Source organism: Mucor velutinosus (assembly GCF_035048745.1).
Source record: "Mucor velutinosus strain NIH1002 chromosome Unknown tig00001567, whole genome shotgun sequence".
NCBI classification, from domain to species: domain Eukaryota; kingdom Fungi; phylum Mucoromycota; class Mucoromycetes; order Mucorales; family Mucoraceae; genus Mucor; species Mucor velutinosus.
This window is the reverse complement of record NW_027041896.1, coordinates 832,683-854,838: the sequence shown is the minus strand read 5'-3', so window position 1 is coordinate 854,838 and position 22,156 is coordinate 832,683. Positions and strand designations below refer to the sequence as shown.

At 41.9% G+C, this 22,156-nt stretch overlaps 10 protein-coding genes across 10 annotated transcripts; 2 read left to right on the top strand and 8 right to left on the bottom strand.

The window, feature by feature from the left end:
• Positions 1 to 905: 905 nt before the first annotated feature.
• ATC70_012157 (uncharacterized protein) lies at positions 906 to 3,909 on the bottom strand (the record flags this gene model as incomplete). Its single annotated transcript, XM_064831339.1, has 10 exons — positions 906 to 1,079; positions 1,133 to 1,429; positions 1,485 to 1,634; positions 1,688 to 1,997; positions 2,054 to 2,658; positions 2,716 to 3,254; positions 3,310 to 3,373; positions 3,430 to 3,528; positions 3,583 to 3,639; positions 3,697 to 3,909. The coding sequence occupies 10 exons, from the start codon at positions 3,907 to 3,909 to the stop codon at positions 906 to 908; spliced, it is 2,508 nt and encodes an 835-aa protein (XP_064688207.1).
• Positions 3,910 to 4,107: 198 nt separating this feature from the next.
• Positions 4,108 to 4,799, top strand: ATC70_012156 (uncharacterized protein; the record flags this gene model as incomplete). The annotated part of the gene is made up of 5 exons (XM_064831338.1): positions 4,108 to 4,150; positions 4,207 to 4,389; positions 4,446 to 4,481; positions 4,537 to 4,644; positions 4,696 to 4,799. The coding sequence occupies 5 exons, from the start codon at positions 4,108 to 4,110 to the stop codon at positions 4,797 to 4,799; spliced, it is 474 nt and encodes a 157-aa protein (XP_064688206.1).
• A 69-nt stretch (positions 4,800 to 4,868) lies between these two features.
• On the bottom strand, positions 4,869 to 6,590 carry PCL5_6 (PHO85 cyclin-5; the record flags this gene model as incomplete). The annotated part of the gene is made up of 6 exons (XM_064831337.1): positions 4,869 to 5,524; positions 5,578 to 5,789; positions 5,854 to 5,882; positions 5,942 to 6,178; positions 6,235 to 6,312; positions 6,372 to 6,590. 6 exons carry the CDS (start codon positions 6,588 to 6,590, stop codon positions 4,869 to 4,871), a joined length of 1,431 nt encoding a protein of 476 aa, XP_064688205.1.
• A 1,545-nt stretch (positions 6,591 to 8,135) lies between these two features.
• Positions 8,136 to 9,641, bottom strand: DAK2 (Dihydroxyacetone kinase 2; the record flags this gene model as incomplete). The annotated part of the gene is made up of 3 exons (XM_064831336.1): positions 8,136 to 8,384; positions 8,442 to 8,535; positions 8,587 to 9,641. The coding sequence occupies 3 exons, from the start codon at positions 9,639 to 9,641 to the stop codon at positions 8,136 to 8,138; spliced, it is 1,398 nt and encodes a 465-aa protein (XP_064688204.1).
• Positions 9,642 to 10,199: 558 nt separating this feature from the next.
• Positions 10,200 to 11,765, top strand: RDS2_2 (Transcription factor; the record flags this gene model as incomplete). Its single annotated transcript, XM_064831335.1, has 3 exons — positions 10,200 to 10,275; positions 10,335 to 10,650; positions 10,709 to 11,765. The coding sequence occupies 3 exons, from the start codon at positions 10,200 to 10,202 to the stop codon at positions 11,763 to 11,765; spliced, it is 1,449 nt and encodes a 482-aa protein (XP_064688203.1).
• A 9-nt stretch (positions 11,766 to 11,774) lies between these two features.
• Positions 11,775 to 13,892, bottom strand: ATC70_012152 (uncharacterized protein; the record flags this gene model as incomplete). The annotated part of the gene is made up of 9 exons (XM_064831334.1): positions 11,775 to 12,163; positions 12,221 to 12,338; positions 12,406 to 12,479; positions 12,540 to 12,727; positions 12,785 to 13,048; positions 13,113 to 13,212; positions 13,282 to 13,364; positions 13,421 to 13,645; positions 13,702 to 13,892. The coding sequence occupies 9 exons, from the start codon at positions 13,890 to 13,892 to the stop codon at positions 11,775 to 11,777; spliced, it is 1,632 nt and encodes a 543-aa protein (XP_064688202.1).
• Positions 13,893 to 14,132: 240 nt separating this feature from the next.
• HCR1 (Translation initiation factor 3 subunit J component) lies at positions 14,133 to 15,483 on the bottom strand (the record flags this gene model as incomplete). Its single annotated transcript, XM_064831333.1, has 3 exons — positions 14,133 to 14,837; positions 14,928 to 15,044; positions 15,115 to 15,483. 3 exons carry the CDS (start codon positions 15,481 to 15,483, stop codon positions 14,133 to 14,135), a joined length of 1,191 nt encoding a protein of 396 aa, XP_064688201.1.
• A 334-nt stretch (positions 15,484 to 15,817) lies between these two features.
• Positions 15,818 to 16,731, bottom strand: ATC70_012150 (uncharacterized protein; the record flags this gene model as incomplete). The annotated part of the gene is made up of 4 exons (XM_064831332.1): positions 15,818 to 15,972; positions 16,038 to 16,326; positions 16,375 to 16,505; positions 16,566 to 16,731. The coding sequence occupies 4 exons, from the start codon at positions 16,729 to 16,731 to the stop codon at positions 15,818 to 15,820; spliced, it is 741 nt and encodes a 246-aa protein (XP_064688200.1).
• A 440-nt stretch (positions 16,732 to 17,171) lies between these two features.
• ATC70_012149 (uncharacterized protein) lies at positions 17,172 to 19,901 on the bottom strand (the record flags this gene model as incomplete). The annotated part of the gene is made up of 1 exon (XM_064831331.1): positions 17,172 to 19,901. The coding sequence occupies one exon, from the start codon at positions 19,899 to 19,901 to the stop codon at positions 17,172 to 17,174; it is 2,730 nt and encodes a 909-aa protein (XP_064688199.1).
• A 541-nt stretch (positions 19,902 to 20,442) lies between these two features.
• Positions 20,443 to 21,997, bottom strand: ATC70_012148 (uncharacterized protein; the record flags this gene model as incomplete). The annotated part of the gene is made up of 9 exons (XM_064831330.1): positions 20,443 to 20,844; positions 20,897 to 21,006; positions 21,061 to 21,124; positions 21,184 to 21,289; positions 21,349 to 21,470; positions 21,524 to 21,611; positions 21,669 to 21,707; positions 21,768 to 21,796; positions 21,860 to 21,997. 9 exons carry the CDS (start codon positions 21,995 to 21,997, stop codon positions 20,443 to 20,445), a joined length of 1,098 nt encoding a protein of 365 aa, XP_064688198.1.
• Positions 21,998 to 22,156: the final 159 nt, after the last annotated feature.

Here is a 22,156-nt window from a genome sequence, read left to right as displayed (position 1 = left end):
CAAAGATGTCAGGAAGTTACTACTACTAGAATACAATTGCTTGGCGTTATTCCGGTGGCTCAGAAAGGTCTACATGTCAAGATATAAAGGCTTAAAAGCTGTCAAATTTGGTAATATCTTTGCTGTATAATAGTTTTTATTTACACGGCATGAATCACATCTTTGATAGCTGTAATTTATTGGAAGGGTAGTTCCGTAGCATATGCAATTTTTAGTTCGAATAGGAGGCAAATTGATTTTGGTAAAGCTAATTCACGCATATTTTGATGCGCTATGTTGTTGGTGAGCTTATTAATAATGAAAACGAAAAACCAAATTTACTGCTTGCTTACTATGGCTTTTCACGTTTGCTTCGCTACGGTAAACCCTCTCAAGGCCAGTGCTACCAAATGTTGCCTTGAGACCACAGATCACTCAATCCACAACCAAGTAGCAGACGAGAAGTCAATTGAATTATATGCATTATGTTCTTGGGAGAGGAGCTTTTAATCTCTGACTGGTTACGACGACGTTTTTGTGTTCATGTTTTCCTGTATATATCATAATGATTATATGCAAGGGTTGTTAAGACCATTTAGCGATATTATTACCCTCATTATCGGCAGCTAATTTACTGAAAAATATATTTTCATCATACTCTTTCCAAAACAAACAAACCAACAATGCGTTTAGAAAATGCATTCAAGACGATATTCCTGTTGGCAAGGGCAGATTTTGCTGAAGCCCTGAATAGATACGAATTATCCAACTCGAAAATGTGATGAAAAAATACAGACCAAGTTAAACGTTGAGTCAATGGTTTATTTGTTTTTTGGTTTGATTGCTAGTGCGTTAATAATACAAGAGAAAAAATGATATGAGAGGAATTAATGAAGTGAGTAATTTAAATAATGGGGGAAGGAGTGTTACAGATAGAAATTTTTAACATCATTTGCACCAAAAGGTTCACTGCAAGTTGGACATCTTCGTTGACGAGTTTCCAATCTTGCATCTATACAGTTTTTACAAAATGTGTGCATGCAACGAGTAAGGATATGAGTTCGGAATCGTTGGCGACAAGTGCTACACTTTAGCAGTGCCTGCCAAATTTATGTTAGTATTCAAGAGCACTCAATTAATATGGGTAACTTACTCTAAGCTCTTCGCATTCATCTATCAATTGCTGCTCTGCTGGATTGTCTCCTTGCGAAATCTTGTCCCACTTCTTCTTCATCTTTTCGTGATTTTCCTCTGTCTGTTCCTTGAGTCGTTTTTCCTCATCTAAAAGTCGAGTCTTTTCTTTCAACGTCTTTTGAAGTTCAGTGAGCATAACCTCGTTCTGGTCAATAGAGATGCGGTAATCTTCGCATAAATGACCAATGTCCTCTAAGTCTGTCTTGTCTTCCTCGATGGTCTTGTATAATTTGCGAATCTCATTCTCCTTGTCATTCTATTGTGCGCAACGGTTAGTGGCGAATGGTGCATAAGCTTTCTAAATTACATACAACTTGCGCCTCCAGTGCCTTTTCCCTCTCTTCAAGTTGTCTGATTAATTCTTGCTGCTTTTCCTTAGTCATTCTTAGTGTCGATACTGTGGCAATCTGCTTTTCTTTGGCTGCTAGCAACGAAGCAAATGTTTGCGCATATTTTGATTTCTAGTATCAATGATATGAATGACTGGTTCAAAAAAATCCCATGTAGAAATTACCTCTGCCTGTAACTTCAATGCCTGTTCTCGTTTTGGCGCCAAATCAAACTCTTTTTTGCCTTGTTGCTCTTCTAATACACTGTTGATATCTCGATCAATTTCCTTCAGTAAATGACTTTCATTTTCCTCCAAAAAATCAATCATCAAGCTTGACTTTTGTGATTCACTCAATACGACATCATAGGCTTGAATCAATGCATTCGAGCTCCATTTGTTCAATTGCTCCTCCAAAACAGATACTGAAGATAGGTGCATGGGCGTTGTGCGTCTCTCAATCATTTCTAGCGAGGATAGCATGATCTTCAAATGACTATATGCATGAAATCAGTAACAAGATCATCATGCATACTAATGAAAAAAATGTACCTCAAGTTGCTTTTTAGCTCGTTAAATGTGTTTGCTTCTTTAGCGAATGGACCAGCCATTTCTTGCTCTGCTTTCAGCTTGCTGATGCGAGCTTTCAAAGACGCAATCCTTAATTTGCCTTGGTTTGCAAATGAAATGATTTTTTCCTGCAATTCTCTTTCACGACCCTCTTTGATCTTTTGCTCTTCCACCAATAGCTGGAAATGGTCTCGCTGTCCTCGAATACGGTTCAAATCGCCTTCTAATCGGCGCATTTCTGCTTCCATGGTGATGCCCTGAGCCATCTTTTCTGACTTGACTTGTTCTACGAGTTGCTGTCTGCTGGCAGATATCTTGTCCATCTCTCGTTCAATATCTGTGCGTCTTTGCTCCAAGTGATAGCATCTGTCTCTATAGTGTTCAATCGACAGTTTCAAAGTTTTGACGTATTCTGTTTCCAATAGTCGATCTTCCCCCATAGTGAACATGGACAATAATCGCTCTTCATCTCGTAGCAGCAATTGTCGATCTCGCTTCAGGTTGTCAAACTCCTTGTCTCTGGCTGCTAAAATCAGTTTATGCTCCTCAAATTGTGTTTTGATGGCTTGTTCATTCATAGATGCAGACTACACATATAAATTATTAGCGTCACTCTATTAAAAATATTTGACAAGCCGTACTACCATTGAATCTTCAACACCTTCCCTTTTAAGCTGAATCTGCTTAGTTTCTTCCTTTACAGTCGTTTCAGTGTCTGTTGGACGTTCTGCTAAATCTCCCAATCCACCATAGCTCAGAGCTGCCACTAATTGGCTCTTACTGCGATCTTGGCGCTTGCAAGCGAGTGCTAATTCCTGAATACAGTCGTCTAAGCGTTCTGCAGCTGATTTCACTTCTGTGGTAGCCATCTTCACATTGCCTTTGACGAGGTTGATCTGTTCCAATAAACTATCCAAGCTTTTTTGCAATTCAATCATCACTTGCTGTCCTCTCTTGTACGAAGTATGTAGGTCTTGGATCTCTGTCTTGAGCCAATCCGAGACAATAACTTTTTGGAGCATGATATCGTCTTCTAAACGATATTTCCTCTGTATTAAATCTGCTTGTTGACTCCAGCTTTCAAGGCGAGTCAGCGACTTTGTTCCAATTTCTTTGAGGGCGAGTTGATTTCGATAACACCACTCTTTTTGCTGTTCGACTGATAGATTGCGATGTGGAAGTTCTGGCGAGACATAAATGTTAAAAAGCGCAATCTATTTCAGCATGGCGATATCTACCTGAGGGCTCTGGTAATTCGGCTCCAATAAGAATTTTAGCCATAAAGACGATTTCAGCTTGAATCTGAAATACAGAACTGTCAACTATTAATGTGGCATGTGTTTCATTTTGCTACGTACTAGTCCCCAATCAATTCTGAACAAGCCCTGTCGAGTCTCTTTGCTCAGATACTTGTCTTTGACAGATTCGTACAGTGTTTCTTTCTGTACAACTCGATCCTAATGGTGCTGATGTAAATATCACGGAATACCTAGCCACGTCGATCATTTTACCTTGGTCAGACGCATATTCTGCAGCAATTCATCTTTGGTGTAGTCTTCCAGATTCTCCTAAATGACAGAAAGTTGGAGGTTTTCAACGACTAGGCTTCTCTGATTATATCTTACCGAGACAGTGATGGAGGGAGAAGGTGCTCTCTGCTTAGCGATTGCTGGTGCTGCTTCCTTGACCAGAGTAGATGAAGTTGAAGGAGCAGCTTGAGGCACTTGAAATGTACCAGTAAATCTCTTCTTTAGAGGAGGCCTGGAAGGAGGAGGTGCAGATACCGAAGCTTCGTCCAAGTCTTCTATCAATCGACGTCTCTTCTCTGGCGATCCCATAATAACGCTTGGTTCTAGTTGTGCAGACAAGGAGTTGAAAGACGAAACAAATGAAGAAAAAATTGTTTTTGTTAAAACAACCATCGATGTCTTTGAGCTCCGAGAAAACCCACCACCAGCACGTTTCCTGGCAATCCAAAATGAGTCAAGACAGATTTTAGACTCACTTCCTCCCCTTTGCAACGTAAATTCCTCAGTATGAGAGCAGTAATTCAAAGAGTGACCAAGGCAAGCGTTACAGGTAAAACCGGTGTAGCCTGTGGTTGGTTTTTACGGCTCACATCTCATCGCAAACAGTTGACGAAAAAGTGGTTGGCTCCATTCAGAAGGGCCTTTGTGTTCTTCTGGGTATTGGCACGGATGACACTGACAAGGACGTCGACTACATGGTCAATAAGATCCTCAATGTCAGAGTATTTGATGACAATGGTATCATGTGGAAGAAGGGCGTCAAGGATGCTGGCTTGGAGCTTTTATGTGGTATGCATCTCTTGATTTGACAATTGCATTTTTGCGTATATAACATTTTTCTACAGTGTCTCAATTCACACTCCAGGGCTTGACCATCAAAGGTACATGATATAAATCAAGTAACCAGATCAAGCAGATTCATTTACGTTATACTAGGCAACAAACCTGATTTCCATAGAGCAATGAAGGCAGATTCAGCCAAAGCAATGTACGAGCAATTCCTCCAAAAGTTGGGCAAGTCTTACGATCCTTCAAAAATTCAAGGTACAATCTTAGATACAGTTACATTGATTTTCTGCTAACATGCAGTCATAGATGGTGAATTTGGTGCAATGATGCTAGTCGACATTGCAAATGATGGCCCTGTTACATTGGAATTAGACTCTCGCAAATTTACATATGATTCAACAGAGAAATAGATTTTTTATTTTCTACATAGTAAAAAAAAAAAAAAAAAAAAAAAGAATGACATATGCCATAACAGCTATCTACAAATCATCCTCATCATCTTCAAAGCGCATATTCGAAGTGACATAGCGCTTGAGAAACTCGGGCACCTCTTGCTTGCATTCAACCAGTAACTTGGTGAGGTCTCTTGCGATTCCAGTGCTTGAGTTGTTGAAAAAAGACGAAGCTAAACCGGCATTGCCAACACGAGCAGTACGACCAATACGATGGATATATTCATCAATAGTAGGAGGCATATCATAATTAACAACGTGCATGACGTTCTTAATATCAATGCCTCTAGCGACCACAGCTGTTGCTACCAGAATAGGACATGTACCCTTCTTGAAAGCAAGAAGAGCATCCTCACGCTCCATCTGACTGCGATCACCGTGAATTGAAGTGGAGGGCAACTTGGACTCAAAGAGGTAATGATCCAGGCTGTCTGCCGCACGCTTGGTATCAACAAAGATGAGCGTACGACAAGGAGGCTGTGACATCAGGAGCTGCTTGACACGCTCCCGCTTCTCTCCCTCCTCTACCCACATAACCTTTTGAGTAATGTCAGTAGTGGTTCCTCCAATTCTGCCTACCTTGAGAAACAAATAGTTTGGTTTAAGAAAATCTCTAGCCAGTGCTCGAATTTCTCGAGGGAAGGTAGCGCTGTACATCAAAGTAACACGATTCTTATTCATGCCTACATTCCATGTTAATACGCAACAATTTGCTCCAGACTTGTTCCATATTTACCCTTGTTTTCAACAACATCACGAATGACACCCTCAAAGCCCATATCCAACATACGATCAGCTTCATCCAAGACTAAGTATCTCAAGTGGGACAAATCGATTTTGCCACGATCAATGAGGTCACAAAGACGGCCAGGAGTAGCGACTAGAACATCACAACCTCGCTCCAATTCACGAATCTGTCCTTGTACGCCTGCTCCACCATAAACAGCGCTGTATATCAATTCCTAATATGTCAATATACAAACCACCCATCAATTGCAAAACAGTTACATACCAAGGTCTCAACATGCTTCTGTAACAGAACTATAGATTGATTCATGAGTCGATAAGGTATCAAATGCCACTAATAAGCAATTACTTACACGACGAGCTTCATCAAAAATTTGACAGCAGAGTTCACGAGTGGGGGCGAGGATCAATACCAAAGGACGAGACTTGAAATGATGGTAGTCTCGGGGACTGGCACGAGAGATCAGTTGTTGGGCTTGACTAAAGAGAGCAGAGCAGGTAGGGATCAGAAAAGCAGCAGTTTTACCAGAGCCAGTTTGAGCACAAGCCATAAGGTCTCGATTAGCTGTGACAATGGAAATACTGTGTTTCTATTATGTCGCCACAGTTAGTATAAGCATTGACATAAACGCTGATTCGTAATTACCTGGACAGGAGTAGGTACAGTGTAACGAGCCAAAGCAACGTTTTCTTTCATACAGGGATGCAAGTTGGCATCTTCAAACTAGAGCCATCGTTATTAGATATTGAGTAACGGCAATCAGCTCTTAATGGACATCCTACCTTGTTGAATCCAGGAGGAGGATTTTCACCAGTAACCTTGACGGCAATCTTCTCGTACTTGTCAAAGTTGAGGCCGCTGTGCACATGATTATCAATACCGAACAGTTCTTTTTCCAACATTTCATCACGAGGAGCAAAGCCTTGAGTGAGATACTCGTCTTTCCATTCGTAACGCTTCTTTGAAGAGCCCCAGTTGTAGTTTGCAGAACTTTTCTCCATTCTAAATTGCTGCTGTATATATATAGATAAATAATACGATAGAGAGAGAGAGAGAGAGAGAGAGAGAGAGAGAGAGAGAGAAAGAGAGAGACAGAGACAGAGAGGAAGAGTTCAGCCAAACTGTTCCTGCTTTAAAATTTAAGTAAAATCAACAGTCAAATCTGCTTCTATCAGGTTCATCAAGATGGCATATGTCACGGAAGCAGTAATACAGTACAACATGCTATTATTATGATAAATCATTGATATCAGCGTTGGCAAAGTGCTTTGTAAATAAAGCGGCACTAAATACTACAAAATCGCGTTACTGATTTTGTCAGATCCACGGCAAATGAACACTGCTTTATTCAATTATGATAATAAACTTTCGATTTCGTATATGATCGTAGGTCTTCGTTTGTTTCGCTTTGAGTTATACATATATCGCTGCTTCCACTCCCGTGAATGTAATCTTCAATTCTTGGTTGGCAGGTTGTATGTAGCATTCTCTAACGAAGACCTTTACGCTTTGTCCAACTGATTGAAATACTGTATGCTTCATCGAGTATCCCTACCACCGCCCAAAAACTCTCTGTAACTGCCCACCTGATTTTTCTGCCTTACTCTACATTTGTACCAATGACTATAACTCATACATAAGCAGATAGTGTACTTGCATTACCTATTACTGCTGAAAACCATGCAAAATACAGCTTATTCTGGGTGCATTTGAACAGCAATTTCTTGTACCAGAAGCCGTTTTAGACCGCCAGAGTAGCACCAAGCGGTTTCTCTGATGTGGCAGTTGCTTTTGGACACCTTTACTCGAATTTTTTCGAATCGTCAAAAATCGACCAAAAAACCATGAGGGGTACCTCATGGTTTGTCATCAAAAATCAAATAATCGCTTTTTTGACCTTGAAAACGGAGACTTTTGCTATAGCATATATCAGGTCAAAATGATCCTCTCGACGCAAAGCAACCTCTGAAATCACTTTTATGAGGTTTTCCTATGCAGGATTTTGACATTTTGGCCAGAAACCTCATTTCATATTTTTATAAATTACCCAACAACTTTATTCAAAGCATTTAGTGTAATTGGTATCATTGGATGCGCCTTGGAAAGTACTTGTAGAAAGTTTAAAGAAGTATGAGATGATTATCACTTTTAACATAGTCAAATCCTAAAAAATAGATCAATCAAGTCGCAAATTAATGAAAATCAAACAAATCAGAGCAGAATATAGAGCGGGATTTGAACTAATTTTGGCTGTGTGTTGGTTTGTGGCAAAACGCTTCTCATGAAGGAAATCGACGTGTGTAAAACTACCAAGAAAGGTATTGCGAATTCAGCAACACTATCGCTTAGTCTGACTACTGAAGCTTGCTTCCGCTATACAGCCTTATATACAATAGCGCCAGTAAGCCTGGCTTGACATTAAAATATGTCTAGGGGAAGTTTCCTTATTAAGGCTTTAAGGGCGCCTGACAACCATATTTATTGATTGAGATGATGGATGCACCTACAAGGAAACGGTTCAAGATAATGACAAACGCTAGCTCGGTCTACTTGCTCGTGGGCGTAAAATACTCTGGCTCTCCCGGAATCCATCTTCTCAGTACTTCAGGCACGCGAACAGAACCATCATCTTGCTGGAATGTCTCCAGTACAGCGATGATGACTCGAGGCACTGCAATGGCAGTTCCATTTAATGTGTGGCAAAATTGGGTATTCTTGTCTACCTGATATCTGGGCCTATAACGAATTGACAGTCGTCGAGATTGATAGTCTGTGCAGTTGGAGGTAGATGATATCTAAGGGTAGCCCAAGCATGTCAGTCGCATTGCTACTTTCGAATAAGTTTGCCATACCTCTCCCCATTTCTCTCGTCCCGGCATCCAAGCTTCCATGTCATATTTTCTATAGGCGCTTGCTCCTAATTCCTCTGTGGGCATATCCAGAATTCTACAATATACGTTAATAGATCCTCAATACTTGACTCGTGGACTCACTTACCTAAAGCATAAGCCCAACTCTGTAAACATTTCCTCTTGTAACGATCTGATTTCTTCCATCATCTCCTCACTTTGATCCGGGGTAGTGACAGCAAATAGCTCCACCTTGGAAAACTGATGCACTCGATATAAACCTTTTGTCTCTAATCCCCGTCCACCAGCCTCTGTTCTGAACGCATGACCAAATCCAACTAGTTTTTGCGGCAAATCTTGTTCGTTCAGCAGCTTTGTGGCGAACTTGCCAGCTAATGGAATCTCTGCAGTGCCGGCTAAACATAATCCAGTGTCTGCTGACGACTTTGTAGCAATATCGTATATTTGCGAGCTCTCTCCACGACGAGGCTGAAATCCACATCCATAAGCCATTTGTGTTCGGACAATGTCAGGTGTCAGGACGCCCAAAAAACCTCTGCTGGCCGCTTTATGCATTGCATACTGGATCAATGCTAATTCTAGAAATGCGCCCATGCCTTGTAGATAATAGAAACTGGATCCACTTGTGACAGCAGCTTGCTCTAGATCCAGCATGTTTAACTTGGTGGCTATAGTGACATGGTCCTTTTTGCCCTTAGCTTCGATGGGTGTTCCCACTACTTTGATGATACGGGCCATTTCTTCGGATCCAATAGGAGAATTTCGATGGGTATTGTTTGGAATCATGAGGCCCTGCTCTAGCAGCTGTGTCTCTGTTTGGTTCAATTGCTCCTCACATAATTTGATGTCTTGCTTTACTTGCTTTCCTTGCTGGATAAGCTCTGCTCTCTCTTCTTTGACTGAGGTGGCTCTGGTGGCTAATGAGAGATCGTTGCGTCTTGTCTTAAGTGAAACAAGGTGCTTGTATAGATTCAAACGTTGCTGGTTGAGCTGCGTAAATAGTGCCATGTCAATTGTATCGTAATTTCTGTCGACCATGTTCTTTTCAATGATCGACGCATTTTCTGCTAATTGAGTAAAGTCTAATTTAGGCTGGATGTGGAATTCACTCTTTAGATGGTGCTTTGCTGTTGAGTAACATCGTCTGGTAATATGATGCTTTGATATAAGATGTTTCAACATTGGGGTTGACTAATGCCAGGGTTACGAAAAATTATTTTTGCTCTGTAGAAAGGGGAGGGGATTCGATCGACTGTATGCTGTTTATAATAGACGCACTGAGTTTGAAGGATGTGATGTTGCTTATAGCTTCTCTCATGCCTTTTCTCTAATGACAACACCCTTGGTAAGCGCACTGTGCAAGGTCAAAAGTCAACCAAAAAGAACCTTAAGTCTCGTATTAGTTACATTGAACTGAAACATAGCAATAGAGTAGGACAAAGCATCCCTTCTACTCGAACCAGTGTCTGATAGCAGTGTTATTATCCATCCGCTCCGCTCTGGTTAATTCAAATTCTATAAATAGGAGTAGCTTTTACTATTCGATATTCTTCCTTCTCTCTTTCCCCACCTCTTTTTTCCTCCCTCTATCTTTTGCCATCGCTCAACTATCAGGAGCGATTCACCTCTAGATATCAGTCAATCCGCTCAGTTTCTGCTACCATTTGATACTTGGACATCTCATTTTACACAGCAAACATCATCCATTATCTCTCAAGATTTAAAAATAGAAACTTCATCATGGCAGGCTTATCTATTAATACCTCGAATTTCGCAACAAAATCAATGACATTCTGCTTTTATGTCTCTGGCCATGGTAAGTAATGAAGCTTGATTGTCGCCAGCAAAAGCTCAAAAAGTGAACAATTAATATAGGATGGGGTCACGCAACTCGTGCTAACCAAGTCATTATGGATATCCTTAAATTGCCAGCTCATCACAAAGTATATGTTATCTCTACAGCCACAGATTTCATCTTTCAAGGCGTCATAGAAGTAGGAGCTTTCTATCGACATGCAGATATCGATGCTGGGGTTGTTCAGCCACTCCCTTACACAGTAGATCGTGACCAGACTATCAGAAACTTGAAGGCATTCTTATCAAGACGATCCAACACTCTGGAGAACGAGATCAAATGGCTCAAGCAAGTCAATGCAGATTGTGTTATATGCGATGCTCCGTTTTTGCCATGGTAAGTGTTTCAAGTGAAGCCTGAGACAGAGATAGACTGACATGGAACAAATCCACAGTGCTGCTGCTCAACAAGTCGGTATACCAGCTGTCATTTCCAGCAATTTTACATTTGACGAAGTCTATTATGGGCTATGCGAAGGGGATGAATTGGATCAGGATATACACAGAATGGTGCAACAAGTGATAGCGGATTACCGTAATGCAGATTTATTGATTCGATTACCAGGCGCTATCCGTATTCCATCTTTTGACGATGCCATGGGGCTTGTACCTCACACACCCTTCAATACCAAATTTCCCGAGACCCACCAGCGCAAAGGTGTAGCTAATGGTAAAACGCAATTGCCTTGTACCAGTGTCTCAAACGTTCAACACACGCATCAAAATTCCCCATTCCTACGTCGGATTATTGATGTTCCCCTTGTTTTCCGTAAATACAAGCAGTCTCGAGAGGAAACGTTGGATCAAGTAGGTATACCCAAGGACGTCTACAACACGCATAAAATCCTCCTGCTTTCATTTGGCGGCCAGTTGCTAGGCAACGATGGTGGTTTGAAAGGCAGTCCATTACCACCTGGGTGGATTTGTATTGTGTGTGCTGCTCCAGATTCGGTGGAGATGCCAGCAGGATTCTTCAGAGCTGCCAAGGATGCTTATGTACCTGATTTGACACATGCGTGTGATGTTCTCTTGGGTAAATTGGGGTATGGTACTTGCTCTGAATGCATTGGTCATAGCACTCCGTTTGTTTATGTACCAAGACCTCAGTTTATAGAAGAACATGGGCTGCTAAAGCTAATGTCAGACCAAGGCAGTGCTGTCGAGCTATCCCGTCAAGATTTTGAAGCAGGAAACTGGGCTCCTGCTATCGAAGAAGCCTCTCGAATGACAGGCACATGCAAGGATGCGCAACTGCGAGTACCGCACAATGGAGGCGAAATCGCAGCTCAGAGCATAGAGAGATTTGTGATTGAATGGAACCAATTCTATAGTAAACAACAGCTCAAGCTATCTCCTGCTACCATCAGTACGGCTGGCAAGCTTACTGTTCATTCAGCAACATCAGCAACCACACCACAGCCTAATTCCATTTTTGTTAGCGTAGACAGATAAGCCTCTTTATTACGAATCGTTGACTATGACGAGCAGCTCATCCCCACTATTGATACCATAAAATTTCAAATCTCTCAAATCATCCGTTATATCCATTATCATCACATCTCGTTCATTGTTCGTTTCTTCAATTGACTGTAATAAAACCAGTTGCTGCTTTGCTGCGGGTATTTTGAGCAGTTTCTGTATCATATGCTTGACATTTCTTATCGTCATGGTGCGAAGAAACTTTTTGGATATGGAGGTGCATGTAGGCGGCAGATCCTTCTTGTGTGTAATCAACATAATCTCGTCCACAGATGCAGCGTTTCGTGTGCTTAGGGTAATGTTGATCAGTCTATCTTTGAGTACGGTAGATGCGTGCGAGATGGAAGATTGTAGATCAGGCTGGCCATGCTCTATCGCAGCATAGTATCAGTATACAGCTTTTTATGAGCGATGGATGCAGTGCTTACCAGCGCACAGTTCATTATATCTGGGATGAATAACTGCAATTTCTTCGTGCGTAGAACCATCTTTGGTACATGATTTGATGTAGTATCGTTCTAGATCAATTCTCTCCCTATTAGTCAACTAGCAGTGTGTACAACCTATTAAAACGGAGTCCATGGTATTCGTAGAAACAGAAGATGCAACTTACAGTGTTACCATTGACATTTGATAGGTTTTTGATTCTTCCAACAATCTGTGCTGCCTCTAATTCTTTATCAAAATCTGAAGTTTTGCTGCAGTGTTACTCGAAAAGTCGTTTAGCCACGTAAGCAATCTTGTTACCTTTAAAGATTGGATTTTCTTTACATCTTAATTTGGTTAGATTTGGTAGCTTGTTCAATTCGTTTAGACTGTTCCAATTATCGAGCGAATTGCGTTCGATACGGAGGAATTGCAAGTTGGGAAACATATTATTTGTTGCGATTTGGATTGATTTAATTTGGTTGTCGTTAAGGTAAAGTGTCTCCAAACTATGGGGTTGATCCGGTCAGAATTACTGGCTCTCTCCAATGAGAAAAGCGACGTACCTGGGTAGAGAACTGCTGAGATTGTTGATCTCACCACTCCAATCACTGATGACATTGTCCTCCAGATTAAGGCATTTCAGTTTTGGAAATTCCATTTTACCTAGTTGAGACAGTTCGTTTCCACCCAATTGCAAATCTTGTAGCTGAGGCAGAGCTTTTGAGAGTATGTCAATGTGCTGCCATGAGATCAGAGTTTGGTTTAGTGACAATGTTGTGATGTGAAAGGGCTGTAAATCCACGGGAGGACATGCCAATCTTGATTGACTATAATTCCAAGCAGTAGTCAGTATATATCAACGACACATTTCGCTGCTGTTTGCTGCTTTACTTTAATCTTAGCGTGGTGAGTTGAGGCAGTTGTGAGACGATATCAAATGCAGTTTCCCAGTTGGAGATCAAGTTTCGAGATAAATCTAAATCCTCGATAGCTTAAAAATAAGAGAAAAAATAAGAGTTGAGCATGAGATCAGGTGCTTCATGATGGAAAAGCTATTTACTGAGATGAGCGTCTCTGATGTTGGCGCCTGCAGATGAGATCAGTTGTTCAGCTAGTCCAACTACCTTCAAATTGTTCAACTGTCTAGCACAAACATGTGAATATCAACTGCCTCTCATGGTTACATTTTTTTGGCTTACCTTTGTGCTTTTTGGATCTTATCAAAGCCGTATGTCTCTACCACGATCTGCTTGTTTCCGCCAAAATAGAGTTCGCCGATGTCCTTGGATTTATCGTAATTCTTTTCATGTATTGCTGCGATATCCTCCTTGATTAAGTATCGCTCTTCCAACGCGTTCATGAATGTGGTGCCAGTTTTGACTTTCTCTGGATGGAATCGAATAAAGGAACCAGAAGTTGGGTATCTAGCGTGAGGTCAGCAGTTGATACACGAGCTTTTCTCGAGTAAGGGAAAAGTTACCTGCAACTGAAGTACTTCACATCCTGATGTGTGCCATTGTGTTTTCCTCGGTGAGGATCGTCCCATTCAACACCAAGCCATTCTCCCTTTGTATTGTTGACTGCGCCGATAAATCTGATGGTTGCTCGGTCGTTGCCTACTTGGATGCGGCTTCCAATGTAAAGGGTCGCTGGTACAGTAGTTTGAGACATGAAATACGAGAGAAAACACAAAAAAGGGAGGTAGCCCTGCTACTGTTGCTCTTCTCAACGACGGGATCTATTTTAAGGTGCGCAAAAATGCATGTGTTGTGTGTTTAGAGTACACATCAATGGCTAACGAAGCAGAAAATCATGATGAATGTCAAATGTTATTGTTTATTTAGATGCAAGATGTTTGGGTTGCTTTATAGTAAAGAATATATATGTATAAGAGGAAAGTAATTAAAAGATTTAGTTCTTGAAGAAGACGACATCGCCCTCATCTTCGACAAAACGACAGGTCTTCCAGACCTTCCACAAAGCAATAGGGACAGGAGTGTTGTCGCAGTGGTAGTGCTTACCAAGGGCCTTCTTGATGTGAACAGTGGCTTCTTCGGCGTGGTAGTGAGGCATGGTGGAGAAGAAGTGATGCGCAACATGAGTATCGGAAATGTGATGGTGGAAGTAGTCGAGGAGGAAACCATAAGAACGATCAACAGTTAAAGCGGCACCACGTTGGAAGTTCCAGACGTTTTCGCGGTAATGGGGCAACTTGGGGTCAGTGTGTTGTAAGTAAGTGATTAAAACCAACCAAAAGTTAACATTCAAATAAGGGATAACATAGTATTTGATGACAGCGAGAGAACCAAAGACTTGGCCACAGTAAGCCAAGACACCAATCATACCGAGAACACCAGCGGTAGAGCTCATGACATCCCAGAATTGGTTTTCATCGTAGATGGCACACTTGGGGTTGAAATGAGAAGCCCAGCCGGGGTAATCTTGACCAGAGACATTGGTGAAGAGGTAAAGAGGCCAGCCAAAGGTAAATTGAAGGAACATGCGGTACAAGACAACGATGGGAGCTTCATCAAGGGCATCATGAGGTCCATCAGATTCAGGATCTTGCTCACGAGGAGGCAAACCGTATTCCTTACGAGTAGTGGGGACAAAGACCTAATCATGGTACATTAGTTTCAGATGGCTACAACAATAGAGCGGCAGTATAAATCAAGGTACCGCCCCATGTAATAACTAAATATTTACCTGATCTTTTGACATATGGCCAGTAGCTTTATGATGCTTTGAGTGAGAGAATCTCCATGAATGATAAGGCACTAATAAAGCAGTGTGGAGAACGTAGCCAACGCTGTTATTAATAGTCTAATGTGAAGAGGAAAATTTTTTAGTATCACTCCAGAACAATCCAATGACTCTATTCCTCGAAATGTACCTTTGAGGGACTGAAGGCTTGATGGCCACATTCATGGCCAATGACCCAGACACCAGTGCCTACGATACCTTGAGCGATCCAGTACAAGGGCCAGAGAGCAATGCGGGCATAAGTGTTGGGGATTGAATCAATATAGGAAGCACCAATGGCCAAGATGGCGATGATGATAAAATCATGAAGGACATGTGTAAAAGATCTAAAGGTATCACGACGGAAACAGTGAGCTGGGATAGCATCACGGATCTCCTTGATGGTGAAATTAGGGATCTCCCAGTTTCTTTCGATAGCTTCATCAATCACAGCCTTGTTGTTGATGCTGACGTCTTCTGCAGCAGGAGCATTGGAGGTAACGTTTCTCTTGGTTGCCATGGCAATGTTTAATTTAAGATGGTGATTTGGCCCCTGAAAAAGAAAAGAGAAGGAAAAAAAAAAGAGAGAAAAAGAGAGAGGGAATGATTTATTAACCGTATTTATATAGATTTTGTTTCAAGATAACGAGGCTCCTTCCATTTTGTACAATCAAAAATTGCAACGATGCTAGCAAGCTAAAAAGTTAATTGATGCGACCGAATTAGAAGGCAATCGGTAACTTAAAAAGGGTTAAAAAAGGGGGAAGAGGATGTGTCTATTGTAAGTTTTCAACACAACATTGGCCCCAATTGTTGTAGAATCATTGATTTGACCAATGAAAAAATAGTTGATTTTATTTTCTTTTGGTCTGTCTTTTGTTGCCTCGGTTATTCGTTGATGCATTTGATGCCGTGCTGGATGATCTGCCTGCTCTGCGTCCTCCACTTCGACTTGCCGGTTCAGGTGTTGATTTGGGGTTGGAGCGAGAAGATTTTCGAGATGGTTTGCCTATACGAAATGAGTTTAGAAGGTGGGGGTATTAAAAGAAAAGCGAAACTTTGGGGAGTACGAACCTTCTTCGGGTTCGGGAGTGTTGTTATTAGATGTAATTGAATCAGTAACTGAGTTTGCAGGAGACGAATCTCTTTTGCTTATACGGGTGCGTTTGGTAGGTGGTAAAACCGGTGAACTGGTAGCGTCGCTCTCTTCTCGAATGGAAGATATCGACTGGTCATCCTGTCGATGTTCCGATATCAATTGCTCATAATCATCCAAAGGCAACGAAAACTCATTCTTGACATCTCCCTTCTTCTTTTCCTCTTCCTCGCGCTCCTCCTCCTCTTGCTCTTCATCCTCTTCTTCCTAAGAGACCATGTTAGCTTAGGTCCAGCAAATCAAAGGCTCGCTTACTAATTCATCTAATGCAGCCATGCCGTAGAAGTCGCCTAAACGCTGCCAAATCTCTTTGATGGAGCATGCAACTGGGCTATTCTGATTGAACTGTCTCTGTACACTGATGATTCTAAAGTGTTTGTGTATGCCTACATAAAGCAGTATTATATTAGAGCTTGGTGTATAATGAAATTAAGCTATTGCAGTACCAACTGGTTTGCAGCGTGAAATAGCGTTTAGTAAAGCTAATTCCATGCCGGCATCCCATTCCTTGTCTCCAAAATGAGTGTCATCCATCATTGTATGTTCGACTTTGACGATATCGTCGAGATGGCTGCTTGTGTAGGGTGATTCGGTGTCGTTCACTGTGTCCATTGTATCTTGCTAAAAGAGAATACCTACTCGCGATGCGTCTTTTCAAACCTGATACAGTGGAGCACAGAAAAAAACGTCACTTCGATGTACACTCCATATCACATGTGCTCCATGTATCATGCCATCATAGACTATATGATGGCATGATTGAAAGACCAGCGACATCAAGTTGAAAGCCTGATAGGCATGCTTCTCAGGCTTAAATCAGCTTTTATTATCCGTGAATGTAGTTTTTCATCCTTCAAAGATGGTGTCGCTAAAACCACCGTCTTCAGCTGAGTCACATCAAAGCTGCTCACTTGGATGGCATGGCCTAGTGTCAAGCTTTTTATCCCTGTAAACAAAGACGATACCCAAGCTTATAGACGGGTCTGTCAGTTGTATTTGAAGCAGAAAATTACAATTTTATTTTGATTAAAAAAGGAGGAGGTATACTAAATTTACAATTGAAGGCTATATTTCATCCATTGATATACATCAAACGCAGATTCATAATCGCCTATATTCACAAACGCCTTCATAAATAGTTTATAAGTTACTTGATCTGGAGCCGCTACTGCTTCTGGCGTTGCTTTAGAGAACAGTTTAATGAATGCACTGTCGCCTTTAGATGGTGCTGCTGGCTGCAGTCGCTCCAATTGATGGCACAGCGAGGTGTTGGTGGCATGTCTGATGCTGATCTGCTTTCGCTGTGTGATACCATGTCGTGTGTATCCAGTTGCTGATTCAAAAATGTTCCAGATCGTTTGACTCAACATGGGCGATGATTTGCTCTTGTGAGATCTTAGCTTGTCCAGTTCGTGCCATTGCTGCTTGTTTTTGAGGATGTGCATGTAGGACATGGATTTGGAGTCTAGTTTCAAAAAGTTTTGTATCAAAAGATTAAATGTCACCATATCTACAGGCTGTTGCTTGACAAATGTCTCTACTTGATCCCAATTTTGTTGTATGATCCATCCATTCAGCAGCGTGTTAGTGGCCTGAGTGTCAGGTTTATCCATGTGCTTGAGGATTTGACTGGCTGCGTCCATGTTGTTGGCACTGACAAACGCCTTGATCAAAATATTGTATGTCACTGTATCAGGCGAAAGCTTTTGGTTGAGTAGTCTTTGAAATACGCGCTTTACTCCAGTCAGATTCGGCTTTGGCAGCTGAGATGCGTATCCGTTTAAAAGTATGTTGTATCTAGCCAAGTTGTGCGGTTCCTTGCTCCTGGATGTATCTCCAAGAAAGCGTTTTCTGTACTGCATATCCACCCAGGCTCTTTCTAGAATTCGAATGTCGTTGTTTTTGGTTGCACTGGCCATCATTGCCAAGTAGATATGAGAGCTAGCACATCGTTTTCGCACATGTTCATGCCCACCTTCTCGGGCGTATTTATACACGGCAAATCCATGCTGGCAATCGCCTCGATTCCCTAGTCCAAGGATGACACGACGCATGCCCTCTGCATCCAGATACACATGCAGCTTGGATTCCATCATCTTGAGTGATTTCACTACAAGGCCACCTGACACAAGAGGTTGTCCGTGCTTACTTTCCAAACAAAGTAAAGTATTTACAATGCGCATAACCGTGTTTGGCGTAAATTTGATTTTGATATCATCCAGCATGCTGCTTCGTTTGTCGGCGAATCCAGCTGCTACAGCACATTTCACAAGTCGACGATGCGTATCTGCAGGCTGTTGCTGGTGTAAAAGAGATTCATACTGAGAAATGCACTTGTCCCATTGACCTCGCTGCAAGTAAGCCTCCATGATGGTGGCATAACAGTCCAAATCGCTACTGTTGATATGCTGTAACCACTTGACGCCTTGATCCAACTGCCCTCGCTGCACAAAACTCTGCGTGATTGCTGCATGCCATGTCGGATCCATCTCAAAACCGTGCTGCCGCACATCTTGCAGCACTGACTTGACCAGCTTACCGTCCTTTGCAAACACATGAATGTAGTTTTTGAAGAACTCAGCGTCCAGGTCCTTTTGGTGGCGTGATTTACTGTAGATTTGCTCTGCTTGATGCGCTGGCAATCGAGATCCAAATGTCCTCAGTAGAATGGCCACTGTGCTGGATGTAGGCTCTATGTCTAATTTCTGCATCCAAGCTAGAACGCTTTTCACATTGCTGTAGTTCTTGTCTAACAGCTGACTTTCCAACATGCAATTGCAAGTTTTCGCTGTAGGTGCAAATCCGTTTGACTGATGGCACAGGAGTTGAAAGAGGGTAAATAGTTGACTAGGTATAATTTTAGTGTTGGTACTGGTTATAACAAGCAGTTTCTCGGCCGATTGAGGTGTCATCGGCGGTGGCTTCAACGCTGCTAGTTTGTGATATCCTTGCCATAATGATTCAGTGATTTGCTGTCGGGAGGATGGATCCCAATCAGCCATGGACTGCTTCATCTCTTCCACTGCCTTGATTCCCATATACACATTACTCTTCTTGGTGGATGAACATGATGCTTTAACAAAATCCCTCAAGCAAATCGAAGCTTCTACCACACTCAAATTTGGGTTACTCTTGATGTCTCTGTACACATTCAATGCTGCCAATAAATCACCACTGTCTACGATGGCTGCAAAATAGCGCTGGTGTGCATTGCCCTTCAACCGAAATCGTGCCTTGTATTCCTTGAAGATGGCTCTGACTTGTTGTGAGTTTCCCGTACGTCCATATGCTGTCATTGCGGTCAAGTAGATATTCGGCGTCGAATGTAGTTGTGCTTGTTGTGCTGTTTCATAGACTTGGATGATACGGTTCCAAAAAGCAGATTTCCTCGACGACTTCTGGGCTTGCTGCAGTAATGTAGAGATGAGATGCTCCAGCTCTTTGCTGGTCATTGTCTTTTTTGTGCTCTGTTGGTATTGCTGCCAGAACTTTGAGGCGTCTAAGCGTGGTGTGGTTGTGGATGTGACATGTGTGGTTTTGACAGGGACCTGCTCTGTAACAGCTATTGAAGGGCGAATTGCCGTTGTAGCCGCTGATGTAGTATAAGCTCGAGCATGAGCAAGCCATGTGCGAGTCAATGGTGGTATAGAGTGAGTGGAAGGGTTGCTGCCCTGAGTGATGGTGGTGGCAGTGGATCGTCGCTCTAGATATAAAGGCCAGGGTTTTTTGCTAATGTGTCGTCGACCAAGTGAACATAGAGGCTCTCTTAACTGAACAGACATATTATTTCTCTACGCTTATAGTTGCCTTTTGTTGTATCGCTTGTTCAATGGCTTTGCATATATCTCGTTACAGTATTTCAAGAATCAAAGAGAGAAAAGAGGAAAAAAAAAGCGCTGAAAAATTTGACTAAAACAAGGCATCTTTTTTCTCTTGATACAACCCCCCCTCTCTCAGTACTTGTCTTCCCCCACTGGACTTGAAACCAGCCATTCACATTTGGCTTCAACCCCCACTTTCTCTGTTACAAAATGTCAATAAGATAGCCCAATGACATCACGGGAAGCAATTTGAGTAGTTTGACAGCTCTATCAATGGCTGATGGAGTTGACCTCCTCAAGACAAATGTATCTCTATCATAGGCATTACAGGGCGTTGATCCACCAGCAAAAGACGTTTGTTTCATAGTGATCCTGAGGTCCAAGATAAACTCACTTCATTCGAAACCAATCAATGCCAATCCAAATGACAGTAATAACATATGGCCCTCACAGCCAGCACTCGGCGTATCATCACATAGTGTATATTGCAAGTCTAAATTCTTTATTGATACTTCTCTTCTCGAGCAATGATGGTTTCTACAGCTTCCTCGACATTTTCACAGACAATATCAGCAGGGAAATCACTGGAATTACCTTTACCGGTAAACACACCCGTACGAACAAGCACGCTGGTCCAGCCATAGCCATTAGCGCCTCGAATATCAGCAGCAGGATTATCTCCCACAGCGTATACTCTTCTACTGTGATTGGGTTGCTGTGACGCAGGCTCCAATGATGCGAGTACTTGCTCTGCAAATTGGTATGTTGCTCCGTGAGGCTTACCAAAAGATGTAGATTTGAGATCATGGCCAGTCAAGGTTTTGTATAAGCTATCCAGTGCAATTTTGAAGGCGCCTTGGCCTAATCTAGGTGCTGGAAAATCAGTGCTCCAAATCAGATCGTTCTAAACGTGAACATGTTAGAATTTACTTGTGAAGTTTTGAGGATAAGTTTACATTGGACCAGTAAAGAGGCACATCTTGGATTGCATAGTCTGATTTTCTAGTGCCAATTATACCGTCTTGGGAGCACAGTGCGTCAAGCATGATTTGAAGATCTCTTCCCCCTGAAACACATGTAAATTAAATAGCCATGTTCGATGCAAATGCTTTTTACTTACAGTCATAGGTATCATGAAATACCATCACAGCATGGATAGGGAGATTGGAGAACTCAAGAGCGGCCTATATGTTCAAGATATCGATAAATCTCTATTTTATACTGCACTTCACATAGGACTTACAGTGCTGGTCAGCATGGATAGATCCGATGTAGGTGTAGAGTGAGGCCAAGACGAGCTGTTCCAGTGCATAATGTCATGTGGTGTTATTGCCTCTTTGAAACCATATCTATATCAAGTTTTGCATTAATGACATTGTCAAGTTCATTGGTACTACAGGCTCCTTACTTTTTGGCGACATCATAACAGTTGCGTCCCTTGCCACCAATGATCAACACCCGCTTGTCGCTGTACTTGGTTGCCAAGTTTTGCATTGGAGAATGAGACAAAACAACTTGCTTGGGGTCGATCTATAGGACATGTTATAGAATGCAACTAATTGACCTACCACGAGATATGTTACCTTGACACCAACCAACTCACTGATCTGACGTGCTTTTTCTTCTTCAGTGACACCACCGCCGTTTGTCAATAGAACAAACGGAATGTTTCTTTGGTACTGGATCAGTGTCTCATAGATCCTTGTGAGGGTGTGTGTGTCCACTCACCTGTTGCTAGCATTATTGCCATTCAGCAATTTCAAAGCGCTAATTTCGGTTGCAAAGTGAGTGTTCGTAAATACATCATGCTTTTCATGCTTTTCTTACCGAGTAGCTTCGGGAATACGACGCTTTCCCTGTATTTACAATGTATGTGCGTAAGCAACATGACAGACCAAAAGTAATATCAAATAAGTTACCTTGATCAAAACACCATCAATGTCAAATGCAAATGCATAATTTGGCTTTTGAATAGTAGAAATGGATCTAGAAATGCCACTGAATGCAGCCTTTCTGCTGTATACAGCAAAAGCTGCTCTGTTGAGAATACTTGTCATTTTGAAAGTGGAAAAAAAAAGAGATCGTGAGAGGTGGCGAATAGCGAGTTAAATACCTGTGAGCAACAGCAAAAACTTGAATCTTGCGAGTATAATAAATGACAAATTAGTAAAGCAGTCTCTTGAATAAGCCAGATTGAGCACATTATTACCTTGAAG